The sequence below is a fragment of the Vitis vinifera genome, chromosome 6 (assembly GCF_030704535.1).
Source record: "Vitis vinifera cultivar Pinot Noir 40024 chromosome 6, ASM3070453v1".
In the NCBI taxonomy this organism is placed as follows: domain Eukaryota; kingdom Viridiplantae; phylum Streptophyta; class Magnoliopsida; order Vitales; family Vitaceae; genus Vitis; species Vitis vinifera.
The window spans coordinates 14,496,010-14,511,603 of record NC_081810.1 but is presented as its reverse complement, the minus strand read 5'-3'; the positions used below and the strand labels follow the sequence as shown (position 1 = coordinate 14,511,603).

The following is a 15,594-nucleotide window of genomic DNA, read 5'->3' as shown; positions in this document are numbered from 1 at the left end:
ATTTGTAAAAAATTTTGCTTTATACTGAAAGTGTCTCTTCAAGAGACACTTTCAACAATTTTTCAGTGAAAATTTCGAATTTTGAAAAGGGACATTCTACAATTCCCAAAAAATAAAATTATACTAAAGGTGTCTCTTCAAGAGACACTTTCCACAATTTTCATTATTTGTAAAAAAATTTGCTTTATACTAAAAGTGTCTCTTCAAGAGACACTTTCAACAATTTTTCAGTGAAAATTTTGAATTTTGAAAAGGGACATTCTACAATTCCCAAAAAATAAAATTATACTAAAGGTGTCTCTTCAAGAGGCACTTTCCACAATTTCCATACACAGTAGAAAATTTCGAATTTATGCTGAAGGTGTCTCTTGAAGAGACACCTTCCACAAAAGAAAAAAAAAATTCTATCTCTTAATTAATATTACCTACTGTACAACCAAATGTTTAAAGTTTATCACTTGTATACATTATAATCAGTATTTTGACATTCAATCCAAAACCAATGAAAACAAGTAAACCAAATATCAAAATCAGCACCTTTCCAAAATAGTAACAATACTATTTTGTGTAAAATAAGTCCAAAATAGATAGAATACTATAGAACTTACGTTAATAAAAAGTTAGTTAATCCAAAATATAATAAGTAAAAACATACATCTAGAGTATTTGTCCAAAATAATGATATGCAAAATACTAATAGTATCCAAAATATAAGTCATATGTAGTAACATCCTCAATGTGTATCGCACGAAGGAGCCTTCCTCTTCCGTAGTGGACGTCTATGATGTGCATGCTCCACTAATGGCTCTATGGGGCTAACATGTAACCCTCCATGAGCTCCACGACCACGTCTCCTACCACGTCCTCGACCATGTCCTCGACCACGATTAGTCTTTTGTCCTTGTTGATCATCATTTGCTATATGAACTAACTCCTCATGAACCAATGTAGCCTCTATCGATGGTGGTGATGATGCAACAAGTGGTACTACAGGTGGAGTGGATGGCACCTCCATAGGTGTAATAGGAGTCTCCTGAACAGGTGGCAGGCTAATGTTAGTCGATGGTGCATCTCTAAGAACAGACGTATGCCTAGTCCCTCTTGTATGAGCCCCTTGGCCCCTAGTCCGTATACCTCCTGATCGAGTAATGGGTGATATCGACTGCTGATGAGGTGGTGGACTACTCCTCGTATGAGGCCTTCCTCCCCTAGTCCGTACACCTCCTGATCGAGTAATGGGTGATATCGGCTGCTGATAAAGTGATGGACTACTCCTCGTATGAGGCCCTCCTCCCCTAGTCCGTACACCTCCTGATCGAGTGATGGATGATATCGGCTACTGATGAGGTGGTGGACTACTCCTCGTATGAGGTGGTCGACATAACATGACACAACTTATCCTCCAACTCATCATATTTGATCAAATTGTTCACTAAGACACTTTTTTTAGGAGGACAACTGTAACACACCCCATTTGGCCCATCAATTATTTCACCATCCTTATAACACACAATTGTAAGCAAACTTTCCATTGATGTACCTAAAAAGAATCAAATAAAAGATATATAAGACTAAATCAAATTAAATTTATTTTAATGCATCCATAGCTCCACTAGGGCAAACTTGCCCCATGACATATAAGATGCACTAAAGAAATATATATCAAAAGTTAGAATATAAATACAATATTAAAAAAACACTTTAAATAAAAAATTAATTATAACTATTTTATAATTGAATGAAAATTTTTCATTTAATTGATTAGTAAAAATATATCATAATTTTATTCATAGTGTTTTTACTATTATCAATATATTAAAATTATATATATTTATCATCATATAATATATCATAATTTTTTAATATTAAATATATTTTAAAATTAAACTATAATCACATTTCACAATATTATCATCAAATAATATTTTATATAATCAATATTCACTTATCAAATTTATAGTTTTCATTAACATGTATATACAAAATTGAGCTTTTTTTTGCCACTTGGGGGGATTCGAACCCCCAACAAAGGGTTCAACATGCATCCCCTAGTTCCACTAGGGTAAACTTGACCCATGATATATAATATGTACTAAAGAAATATATATCAAAAGTAAGAATATAAATACAATATTAAAAAAACACTTTAAATAAAAAATTAATTATAACTATTTTATAATTGAATGAAAATTTTTCATTTAATTGATTAGTAAAAATATATCATAATTTTATTCATAGTGTTTTTAATATTATTAATATATTAAAATTTTATATATTTATCATAATTTATTTTATAATATATCATAATTTTTTTAAATAGATTTTAAAATTAAACATGTTATAATCATATTTCACAATATTATCATCAAATAATATTTTGTATAATGAATGTACACTTATAAAATGTACATACACAAGCTTTTTTTTTGCCTCTTGGGGGGATTCGAACCCCCAACAAAAGGTTCAAGATGCATCCCCAACTCCACTAGGGCAAACTTGCCCCATGACATAAAAATATGCACTAAAGAAATATATATCAAAAGTTAGAATATAAATACAATATTAAAAAAACACTTTAAATAAAAAAATTAATTATAACTATTTTATAATTGAATGAAAAAATTTCATTTAATTGATTAGTAAAAATATATTATAATTTTATTCATAGTGTTTTTAATATTATTAATATATTAAAATTTTATATATTTATCATAATTTATTTTATAATATATCATAATTTTTTAATATTAAATAGATTTTAAAATTAAACATGTTATAATCACATTTCACATTATTATAATCAAATAATATTTTATATCATTTAATAATCAATGTACACTTATCAAATTTATAGTTTTTATGCATACAAAATTGAATTTTTTTTTCCACTGTTTGGGGATTCGAACCCCCAACAAAAGGTTCAACATATATCCCAACTCCACTAGGACAAACTTGTCCCATGATAAATGATATGCACTAAAGAAATATATATCAAAAGTTAGGATATAAATACAATATTAAAAAAACACTTTAAATAACAAATTAATTATAACTATTTTATAATTGAATGAAAAATTTTCAATTAATAAAAATATATCATAATTTTATTCATCGTATTAACTGATTCCGTTTACCTTGGAGTTTAGTCTAATTTTCACTCCGTATGGATATCAATCTAACCGGATTCATATAGAAATAAAAATATTTCTTCAACTGATGTATGTGGATTGCCTATTAAAGATCAACATACCTTCTTGCAACAATTGAGAGCAATGAAACAAATAAAAATATTTCTTATTTGTTTTTAATTTTAACAAAAAAAAAAAAAGATAGTATTTTTTATTTTTTATTTTTTATTTTAACAAAGAAAAAGTGAAGAATCTCCTTGAATTTAAATTTCAATTTCAATTTCAATTTCAATTATTGTAGGTATTAATCTAATCAGGTTATTATTTTTTTATTTTTTTGCAACCCCCGTTTGATTCCCAAGTTTGTGCAATCCCCGTTTGATTCCCAAGAAAATCCATCCCCCATTTGCTTTCCGGGAAAATCCATGCAAAACCCCCTAAAAAAACAAAATTTCAATTTCAATTATTGTAAGTACTAATCTAATCAGGTTATTATTTTTTTATTTTGTTGCAACCCCCGTTTGATTCCCAAGTTTGTGCAATCCCCATTTGATTCCCAAGAAAATCCATCCCCCATTTGCTTCCCGGGAAAGTCCATACAAAACCCCCTAAAAAAACAAACAAAAAAATGTTTTTTTTTTGCTCCATGCTTTCTGGATCTGTTCAGGGGTCTCTTTGCTTTTGTGCCATTGGATTTAAATTTCACAAACCCTAAATCCACGATTTTTGAGCCACGTTGAAAAACACAACCTTTCCCTCAAATCATGATCACCTTTCCCCTCAAATCATGATCAGATTACCAAATAGCTTATGTTTTTTTATTAAAAAAAATTGGACAGATACCCTGTGCGCGGGCTGGACTGGTAGGAAATATTGGGAAAAAAAATTTTTTCAACTTTCCCACACTTTCTTGGCAACCAAACAGAATCACAACAAGCCGAACCACAAAAAAAATTAAAACTTTCTCCATTATTTTTAGTCTACTCAGTTTCATTGTAAAAAAAAACAAAAAATTTATTTTTTTTACAACTTTCCCACACTTTCTCGGTAACCAAACACAACCACACCATCAAATATAACCACAAAACTTACAGAAAACACCGGGGGCAATGGTTTCTCAGATCTGCACTTCACTTCCTTCCGTGTTGAAGCAAGGATCTCCACCTCATGATCAGCGTGCGGGATAGTGGATTTTCGGGCAGAAGAGTTTTGATGCAGAGAAGAAAAACGGGAAGGGAAGAGAAGAAAAACATGAAGGAAAATGGAAAGGGGGGAATGGGTTTTCATATCTCATCCTACGTGTTATCCTACGTGTTCAAAAGTGTTGTAGAATTGGAATTATTTTCCAAACTATGGTATTTTAAATATTATTTTTTTTAATTACAGTATATTTATCAAGAATCCCTCATTAGGGATGGCAATTTCACCGGATATTCGGTCACCCACCCCGTCCCAATCTTATTGATCAAATATGTGCAACAAACTTTATCAAAATTGTAAAAGAAATAGAAGTCTTTGTCCAAAGGCACAATTTGGGGTGAATGTGAGCCTTGAAATTGAAGAAGATGAAGCAAGGAATTTGACAAGGTTTTGATGTAGGGATTTATTTGGAGAGAGGTCCAAATCCATGATAGATCTAGAGCATGGGTTTCCATTAACAAGGTTTGGGATTTGCATTTACCGAGTGGGAACAAGATTACAAGCCTTCTATTAAATGGGGATGGGAGTGTATCAACCCACCCAATGTCAGGTTTGGGATGGGATGGGAGAAAATTATTTGATTGGGACGGAAATGAGATAAGGGTGTCCCATTGCAAACCCAAACCCTACTCCTGATCTTGATTCAGAAAAAGGTAATCCCTCGTATGTAGAGATAAATCTTTCTCCTCAAAAAGACAACCTTTTGCAAACCTCATTTATCAGGTATTAAATCGGCAAGCTCCAGGGATAAGCTACTTTACCCTAAATCCATCATTCACTAAGAAATTACTTTCAGATTCCAACATCTCTTTACCCTACTTGATACTTGATATTAATGCATAATGAAAAAAGAAGTCCCCAGTGAATAACACATAAATCACACATACAACTCAGAAAATAAATGGAAATTTTGGTCACTTTTCTGTTTCAAATATCTCCGCGGACCTCATCCTTCAAGAATCAAATAATCAGAGAGCCCAGTCTTCTTTCACCAACAAAATCTTCCCCCTTTTCTTCAAAATAATAATAATATGATAATACTTTACAAAGAAATCCAATCTTAATATGTCTCTGCATCAAAACATACCATTGGTTTCTTCCTCTGTTTCCTCAAAATAATCATTTTGTCTAGAATGAGCCAAGAGCAACAACAGCATCTTACTAATAATCCCAGTAATATAATAGGTTCACTCACTATATGCTACAGCATGCATATACATACGTTTGGCTGAAAACAGAACTTATTCAATTTGTATAGTCAATATGTACAACAACATACTGCATTGAAAGAATTACAGAAGAAGACAAAAAATTAAAAATTAAATAAAGGTGGGGTGACCAGGCCTCATGGGTTCTGTTTAAAAATTCAAATGGAACTTGAATGAGGAAAGCATGACAAAAAACTAAAAACTACAGGAGCAATGAAAAATAAAAATAAAAATAGAAAACACTTACTAACATGACGTGGTACTTCATGAACTTCGTCCACTGTCCTCAACCATCATTCCTTTAAGACTCTTTGCCAACCAGATAGCTGTCTCCCTTGGGGAGACCTTATCTTTTCCAAAAGGTTTTAAAACAACAGCAAGTTCTTCCAGTCTACTTTGCTCCAGCAACTCTGCTGACAATTCTAATAGCCCTTCAAGTGCCTCTGCCCTCTGCCTAAAGGACTTGACATCCAGAGTTTCCTTTGCTGGTGTTTCATCTTCTGTCACAGGAGAACAAGGTTTTGTCGGCTCAGGGGAATCGGGATTTGGAACTGAAGAGGAGGTGTTCCTTACATCCATTTCCTTAATGCCAGGAGTATCGGAAAGATTTGACTTCAAAGCCATGGGTTCTGAGCAATTTGTTGATTTCAGAGTGGCAGGAGTGCTCAGGTTTCTCATCTCCAACTCATCCCTTACTACATTTAATAGTTTTCCCACGTCCATATTCCTCTCCACAGTTTCAATCACTGGCTGCTCAACCCCAACACGGAAACTACTGTGCCGGATAACATGTATGACATCATCAAAAGCTGAAGGAAGATGGCCCGAGGCAGGCTTTTCAATTAACTGATTTTGCAAAATATTTCCTTTATCCAGCTGCAAATTCTTTTGGGCAGACAAGATGGAGGGAGTAGGAGGGGCAGGGGGAGTGGCAGTGGGAGTGGCAGTGGAAGGGACAGTGGGAGTGGCAGTGGCAGTGGAAGGGACAGTGGGAGTGGCACTGGGAGGGGCACTGGGAGGGGCACTGGCGTCTGCTAGTGATGACAAAAGTTCTCTTACAGTAAACTTGTCATCACCACTGGATGAAGAAGTAAGGATGGACTCTGTCACTGTTTCTGGCCTAATAGACCTGCCCAAAGAGGTGTCATCATTACAAGCAAATACTTCTCTGGAGACTGGAGATGGGTGCTCTGTAACTGCACCTGAACTCACTTTCTCACCACCAATAGTAATATCCTCAGGATCTTGAACAAAACCAGAGCTGTCAACCGAGCATTGTACAGATTTGTTATCTTGCCCATGGCTTTCATCTGACACAAGAGAGCAGGTGGGTGGACATGATTCTAAGTTTTCAGTGCGAGTACCTCTATCATGTTCAGGAGGTATTTGCTCCGCCATGTTAACAAAAGGAGTTGTTGCATCATCACAAAGCTCAAACCCTTGAAGTGACACTGAAGATGAGACAGAATTGCTGCTATCTGTCTGCATTCCTTTGGAAGCTCCTACCAGAGCCTTATGCGACTGTTGTATAATTTCTCTTGATACATGCGTAGCACGACCATTTGGCACCAAATACTGAGTCTTATGAGGTTCTTGAGTTATCTCACTTGGACCTACCTTTATGATATTGTTCGTTTGGTTTGGAACATCAGGCCCCACTTGCCTCATTCTCCCTGGAAATGAGGATCGCCTCACCACATTTGATGGGGGTGTTCTTTGTCGAGGCTTAGCAGGAAGCCCATCTTCAACAACTTGTTTTGACGGACCAGGCAGAGGAATACCATCATGTCTGGGTTTAGTCTTTGGAGAGGGATCAAACATAGGTAACTGCATAGATAAATCATGGAATAAAATGATAAGTTCGAAATATAAAACAAAAGTTAAACAAAATGCTTTTCAAGTTATACCTGGTGCTTTAAAGGATGTGAACCCTGAATCCGTTTTGCAGAATCAAAGACTGCCTTGGTTGGGATTGAAGTTGGAGCATCTGCATTAGACTTGAAACCAGGAGAGACCATACTGGGCTTGGGAACTTTGAGTGATGCTTCTGTGTTTGCTTTTTGGGTTGACTGACCTCCAGGCTTTGTACGGTTGCCTCTCATTGGAGAACTATTTTCTCTAACTTTTCCTTCTTTTAGAGCCATCCAAATATTTTTAATTGTTTTTGGTTGCTTTGATTCAGCATTTAATCCATGCTCATCATGCGAGGATTTCATTACCTCTCGTTCATCCATTTTGACAGTGCACGTGTTGGCTCCATTTTCACCACTGGGTGAGGGCTGGTCAGAGCCAACTTCATCATCAACAGATCCCAAATCTGTGTCATTGGCTTTATTATCACAGTTGATAACCATTGCTGAGATGTTTTTCTCACTTGAAAGCAAACTATCTTTGTCACTACCAGAACTATTACTGCCTTGGCTTTCAGCCATGTTCTTACGAGAATCACGAGTAGTAGATATAGGCTTCTCTAAGGAATAGGCAGTAGGAGGATTGAAGGATGATCGATGTTGATCAACATAAGGCTGTAGATAGGGGTGTTTTAAAATCTCGGATGCCTGACAAAAGTCGAAATCCAGATTGTTAGAAGAAATTGCAGGAAAAGAATCCTCAAGAGTTTATAAGTGATGTTTTGTAGAAGCTTACACTTGGTCGATGCTCAGGGTTCTTTCTCAGCATGCCCTTTATAAGTGTTTTCCTGCATGCATATAATATTATCAGATCAGTTATGATCTTAGACACTGTCTATCTAATGCTATATTGAAAAAGAAGAAAAGGATGATCTCTCTCTCCCCCTACCCCCTCTTGTCATGGTAGTGTGTCAATCCCCATTACTAAGATTTTCATTTGCCTCTCTATTAACACAGCATCCTAAACATGAAACACCCAAATTCCAAAACCTATAGACATACATACATGCATACATAATATATGTAAATCATGCTCATCATCATAATCATGCCCTATGACTGCCAAATTAGTTCCCTGGTTGCTAAATAGAGCCTTTGGAATTGGTGGTCAATTCAAAAATAATGGAATAAGAACTGCAAATTGTTAAAGTATAACAGAGGAATCCCCTTCCATTTCTAACTAGGCACTCTCTATAAATTTCATTGAAGGAGAAGTTAGATGAGAAAATAAATTGTTTCATACGGGACGACAATTAGTACTAGGACAGAATCCAATAAGAAAAGGAATGCAAAACTTGGTATATTTCTAGCCATGCAAGTTTCCTTGAGATGAAAGGAAAAGAATGAAGGAACTAAAATAAGCTCCACCAAGACCTTGTCCCCACTATTTGGAATTTCAAAATTTCTTCCAGTGTTTTTAGGGTGCATGTGAGACTTCTAGATGACTCAGAGCACTAAACTTTGCTATGAGATGTGACAAAAAAGTACCCATTTGTTAATTTCCTACAAACCATAATCTACCGCATATACACATGGCTATAAACAGATCTAGAGATATTTAATCCATCTTAAATTGTGGGATAATTGCACTCCACCTCCGATTGTTGTACCTACCAAAAAAATATGCGACAAGGCACAAGCAAGCCCCAAACTGAAAAAGGAAAATTGATGAATACAACTGAAAAAGGAAAATTGATGAATACACTGTAATTTTGTAAGTCATGGTTAAGCACTCAAATTAAACATAACTACTTCTTCTCTGTCTACAAATACGTTTATTTTTCCCAGTTAACCATTAGGTCATTTAAAATTTTTAGGCACAAGTCAATAAAATCCTTTTTAACATAAGCAATTTCAAGAAGCATGATAGAGCATAAAGTTTTTTTTTTTATTTTAATGAAACAGCTTTAATTTTTAAACACCTGACCACCAACTAGGCAACTGCCTCATCACCATCAACCACCTCATCATCACCATGCAGGAATCCAAGGCATGGTTACCTGGTTAGACAAAGCAGTAGCTCTAGGCATTGCCTAGTTGCTGCACAGACAATATGATATATTCCAGAATCTCTTTGCATATCAAGCACACAAGAAATTCAATCTTAACATGGAGACTTACAAAGAAGGGGAATAGCATGAGGGCAAAGGACCAATAGAAGAACGGTTTATTTTACTTATTAATCCAGCCATATCCTGAAACCAGATGTAGAATGCCAATGTTAGAATACAAATAAAATGGAGTAAACAGTTTCAGAATTCATATTTGGGTGATAACAAATTAAAATCACATATAAAGCCTTTGTGGACAAGATGAGGCTGTATGAGACATAATTAAGAATTTCCAAAGTGGATTAACATTAATATGGAGTATCATGTAAAAGCATAGTTTTGAAAGGTTCAAGGCACAAGGCGCAATACAAGGCAAGCACTAGAGCAAATTGCAGCCCAAAAAAAATTCTATGTTGGATCAATTTTATAAAATATGATCCAAAATTCAATTCAAGCAATAAAACATTCTAGATTGCAAGCATTTACAAGAAGCATCCAACAAAAAAATTAATGAAATTATACAAATTTTCAATATGCAAATAGAAATTTCAAGAATAAAGGTGTCAAAAAGGAAAAAAGAAAATAGTCAAGGCATGTGCCTTGGGCAGCGAGGCGCAATAGCTAGGGAGTCATTGCACCTTCGGCCCAAGTGTGCCTTTAACAACTCTGGAAAAGGTACACAATTGCAGGATCTAAAGCAGGTTTGCTTTCTTAAGGTACATCTTTACAAGCAGAAAACACAGGATGAACACATTTTTCAAGTCTACAGAAAGCGTGAACAGATGTTTTACTAAATTCTATGCCAGTGAAAACACCTCCACCACAAATATAGAAGGGCAACGCCATATTCAGGTGATAGGGACAATTCATATGCCCTTGGGCCACATGGAATATCACAAATTCCTTGGAGCACATCAAATTACAATTTTACTGTCCTGTTGATTGATATAAAGATGTATTATTTACCAAGAGAAGACAGAAAACTACATACCAAGAAAGTTAAAAGCCCAAAGAAAAAAAAGGTTGCATGAGAGTGAATGGCAAGTGTTGAAAATATAGAGCAAGCTCTTGTTCAATCTTAACCAACTTAAAAAAGATATTATAATACTCTATATTGTATTAACACATTCTAAGGACCAGTTCCTTGAACCAGGAACAATGCTTACAAAATATAATCTTAAAACACAGGAGACAAAATGAAGTACAAGAACTATGTGAAATCTTACAAAAGCCTTAAATGCAGGGCGATGAGCAGCCATCTCATACATACAGCAACCTGATCAGCAATGCAAAATTTAGCCACAAACAACTGCAGATCCATAAATATCACCAGACACTATGAAAACACATACCTAGAGACCAGATATCAGATTTGAAGCCATAAGGAATATCTGCAAGAAGTTCAGGACACATGTAATTGGGAGTTCCAACTACCTGTGCACATAAGTAGGAAATGAATAGGTGAGCGTGTCCCATTGCTCAAATTTACCAAGTCCGTGAATATCAACAGGACAAGCACAGGCAAGATTTCAACTCGTATAAGAAACATCTAAGCACTCTAAGTTCTAACATAACCCTAGCTGATGATTTTTAGTTGCTTTGAAGTAAACTTTTTTATTTCAAAAAAATAAAATTACTAGGCACAACATTTCAGCATTATAAAATTGAAACTAGGATAACAACCAAATAGAATCATATTTTAAATCTGTATAACAATATGTAGCATATAAGAACGTCAATTATTTTAAAGTAACTAAGGAACCCAGGAAAAAAGGATCAGGAGAAACGCATATTATACCAAGCAAAGGGAAAAGATAAGCGGATATCATATTATGAAATTTAGGGCAAGAGTATGGGTAAAGCCTAAAAAAATGAAAAAAGGGTATTAAATCTGGATTCATGTCAGGAAGATCAACTACACACATTTTTTTTACTCAGCAATAACATATTCAGATAGTGATGAATACCTTCATTTGGTCTTGATTGACTCAAGAGAAAGCATAATTTCCTTGATATAGTATGGTGACTTTTAGGGAGAGAAAAAAAAATAAAAGAGTTACCAGAAACACATTAATGTGATATACCATATGTATTATGAAGTGCAAACAACCATGAGAATGGAGGAGAAACAAGTGAATCTCCAATCTTGATAGTCTTACATCAGGATTAGCATTAAGCTCCTATGTTTTACTTTCACGTGATTGTACTATGTGGACATAAACAAGACCAGGTCCTGTTGAGCATATAATGTGCACATGATCAAGTTTCAGTTAATGAAACAAAATTAGGGGTAGAGCCCAAGATAGAACAATAGAGAGGCAATTAGAATCAGAACATTTTAAGAGAAATAGCATGAACTAAATGTAGGAAACCATATTTTAGCAAAACTAGACATAGAAAGAGAAAGTAGTTAAGATTGGGGACCAATTGATAACAAAGAGTTTACCATTTTCATTATCTAGGCTTTGGTACACCAAATTAAGAAGAGGCTGAAGAGGCATCAACAATAGATTTAGAGTATGAAGAGAGTATGGAGAGCTTCAGAGTGTATGTAATAAACATCTAAATCTATAAGTGAACTTCTGGCCGGGCTCTTGTGAGAGAGAATGTTGAGCAATTAAAAAGCATGTTTATAAAATAGGAATGAATGATTGTTGAAATAGATGGATGAATTACATGACATCAAAGTGGAAAACTAGAAAATAAATGCATTTGTAAGAAGTTAGAGATAGCACCAATAAGCAACAGGATGGGGAAAGGTGCTGCAAGGCCAAATCCCCAAAAGAGGGCATGGATTGATTTGTAGTGAGGGAAAACCTCTCTCTCTAGCCATGCTTTACGAGAGCAATGTTGAGCAATAAAAAGGCATGTTTATAAAATAGGAATGACTGAATGCTAAGATGGAAGTATGTGTTACAAGCCATGAAAGTTGAAACCAGAGATAAATAAACTTGCAAGAAGTTGGAAACAGCACCAATAACAGACAGGATGGGAAAAGGTGCTGCAAGGCCAAAATCCAAAAAGAGGACGTGGATTGATATATAGTGAGGAAGATATCTCTATATGTGTATATTGAGGTATGAAACCAGATTCATGTAACCACCACTATATAGTTGGGAATCTAAGGAGAAAGGCTATGGTGAGCTGAACACAGAAAGGTTTGAAGTACAAACCTACAAAATTAGAGACCTTTAATTACAAACACAATAGAAAAACTAAAAAAAAAGTGAAAAAAGTCTCTCTATATTAATACTGGTAAATCTCATTACCATTCATCAAATATAGTTATTAAAATTCCCGAAAAACTATAAAAAAAAAAAATTGCAATTATCACTACTAGAGCATCATAGATACTCCAAGTAATAACACATCTCTCTTGTGTAGAAAGTGCATGGCTTTATCAATTAAGCTTTAGTCTTACATATAGGTATTGTGAGTTCTCAATCATCTTTTCGTTTATAGTTTTATCCTCAACGAATATATGATCTTCTACTAAGTGAAATAAATGACTTAATAAATAAAGATATCTTAATAAAGAGAACATAGCATGAAATGTACTATATTATAAGAGAAATAGAACGTCAACATTGAAAAGTGAAAATTGTGATTTGAACATATAGCACTTACTGAAGAAGCCAAGTCATCAGCCTTCAAAGTTTTGGCAAGTCCAAAATCCCCTAGGTACAAACAAGACATGAACAAGATAAATCAATAAACAACATTTAGCTGATAAAGTCCCAAATGGATGTAAAATGGGGGAAAAATTCTATAAAACAACATGATAGTTGATCAAGTCCAAAATCGATGTAAAATTTTTTTCAACTCACTGACAGTGATTTAGATTGACTCACCAAGGCGGACATCCTTATCTTTGGTAAGAAAGATGTTGGAACACTGCCAAGAGAATGCTAAAAAGTGAGTCTTATAGTCTTTAGTGATAAAACAACCATCTCAAATAAGCATTCATTTTTACATACTTTAAGATCCCGGTGTAGAACATAATTTGAATGCAGATATTCGACAGCCAATAATAATTGCGCAAACCATTTGCAAAGTTTCTGAAAGTGGTCACAATATCAACATAGTCATAACCAAAAGGAATCATAGGCTGACCAAGCAGCAAAGTAGAGAAATGAACAAGAAAGAGCAATGCTAGATACAATCTCAAACAAGATGACTAAATATCTCCAGTTATTATCAAAACTACCCCTGCCATATAGTTCGTGATATGTATTTTTGGAGAATCAAATTTCCCAATATGGAAGCACATACCTCCTCAGGAAAGTAGGCGCCATTCGATTTTTTCATCAATTCTGCCCTGTTAAAGGTAAGCAAGGAAAAAATGTAAAAAATGTTTTGGATTATAATCATGTAAATGAAGTTTCAAGCTCTTTATCTGCATTTTTTTTTTTTTCCTTTTTACAGCAAACTCACATGTCTCCTCCTTCACAATATCCAGTGACAATGCAAACATAGCAACCCTGCATTCCAACCCAAAGCTCTCGATTCAGTACAAGGTCGCATTTACAGCAAAAAAATTCGTCAAAAAACTAGAATTTCCAGGACCTACCTTCTCTACCCATGCTTCCTTAAATTCAACAATGTAAGGGTGTTGGATTCTCGCAATTAGAGCCATCTATACTCCAAATTGCCAAAATGTAGGGGGAAAAAAACAAAGACCAAATAAGCGAAAACATAATCAATAAAACAAAAGGCAAACTGAAGGATCGCCAAAGGCATTGCATGACCAGCATTTTCAAACTGTGTTCCCGGAAAAAGGGCAAAGCAAAGCAAGAAAATAACTTCCAAAACACAAACCAAACAGCGCCTAATGAAACCTACCTCCTGATGAGCAGATCTCCGGCACCTCTCCGTTTGTCGTGCCAACCTGATCTTCTTCAATACATACCTGAAAATCGAACCACTCGATCACTCCAAAACCAAACCATCTCATTACAAAACTCACCAAAAATTCATAGATTGCGCCAAAAAAAAATCATAAAAATACTTCTTCTTCTCCGATTTGTGATTCACAAGAATGGCAGCCCCGAACGCTCCGCGTCCGATCTGCTCCATGATCTCGTACTGATCCATTCGAGACTCCATGAATCCGGATCCACAACCAACCAACAAGATCAATGCCAAACCAGAAAAACAAATCCAATTTCTACATCACATCATCTTCCACTCAAATTACAAAAATCACATCATTTTCCCTCTCAAATTACACTGAATGCCTCCCAAATGAGCTCATTTCAAATCCGAGTTTGATCACCAAAACAGCAAAAGCGCCAGTCTCTCTCCCCTCTTCTACGTCTCTCCAAAACAAAGCGTTTTTCGAAAAACAAATAATCATAATAATAAAAATACGCAAACGATTTTCTTTCTTTTTTTTTTTTTTGTGGATTGAGTGTATATAACTGAAGAGTGTGGTTAGTTAACCAGAGTTCAGTACTTGAGTTAGAAGTGAGCTTTGAGTGTATGTATAGACCAAAACCATAAGAGAGAGATCGTGGGGATGCTTCGTAGTATGCCGACAGGACCAGCTGGGCCGCGAACTGTCGAGGGTCCGTTTGGCAATGAGATTCAGAAAACGTGTTTTTCGGGAACGATTTTTGGTTTTATTTTGGTTTTTATGAGATGGACGCATCTGAGATTTTTGGTATGGGTCGCTTTATATGGTTTCTCTTTTTCTGAACGGACAGTGGAGATGAAGCAGGAAAGTTTGGGTCCGGTAGGGTGTAAAAACGTGTTTGGCACTTCGCAGTACGCCTTTTCTCATTTTTCTGCCAATTTTGTTCAGAATGGGTGTTTTAAAGAAAGCTTCTGATGTCTTTTCACCTTTTTTTATTTACAAAAAATAAATTTCAATAATTAAAATAAATGATTTTTTCTAAAACAACAATATATTATTTTCAAAAATAATAATAATAATAATATTCTTCAAGAGTAGTTTTGAAAATGTCCTAATCACGTGTGTCTCGATATTATTTTCATTTTTATTCTTATTTCTAAATCATTCAACATATTTAAAATATAAGAATAAGGAAATCAATTCAATTATTTGTATTAATCACGACTTGAAATCACTCATTCA

At 34.8% G+C, this 15,594-nt stretch overlaps 1 protein-coding gene across 1 annotated transcript; it reads right to left on the bottom strand.

The window, feature by feature from the left end:
- Positions 1-5,551: 5,551 nt before the first annotated feature.
- On the bottom strand, positions 5,552-15,186 carry LOC100258125 (serine/threonine-protein kinase Nek5). Its single transcript, XM_010653343.3, has 14 exons — positions 14,506-15,186; positions 14,340-14,406; positions 14,068-14,133; positions 13,932-13,978; positions 13,770-13,815; positions 13,475-13,555; positions 13,349-13,391; positions 13,125-13,174; positions 10,850-10,931; positions 10,724-10,773; positions 9,568-9,641; positions 8,183-8,234; positions 7,444-8,094; positions 5,552-7,363 (listed from the first exon to the last, which is right to left on the bottom strand). The coding sequence occupies exons 1-14, from the start codon at positions 14,601-14,603 to the stop codon at positions 5,801-5,803; spliced, it is 2,970 nt and encodes a 989-aa protein (XP_010651645.1). The 5' UTR covers positions 14,604-15,186; the 3' UTR covers positions 5,552-5,800.
- Positions 15,187-15,594: the final 408 nt, after the last annotated feature.

Excerpts from the sequence above, each read along its gene's own strand:
- LOC100258125 (XM_010653343.3), bottom strand. The coding sequence starts at position 14,603 with ATGGAGTCTCGAATGGATCAGTACGAGATCATGGAGCAGATCGGACGC. Across the intron at positions 14,134-14,339 it reads GGAGATCTGCTCATCAGGAG|ATGGCTCTAATTGCGAGAAT; the intron begins GTAGGTTTCATT and ends TTTGGAGTATAG. Across the intron at positions 13,816-13,931 it reads TATTGTGAAGGAGGAGACAT|GGCAGAATTGATGAAAAAAT; the intron begins GTGAGTTTGCTG and ends TACCTTTAACAG.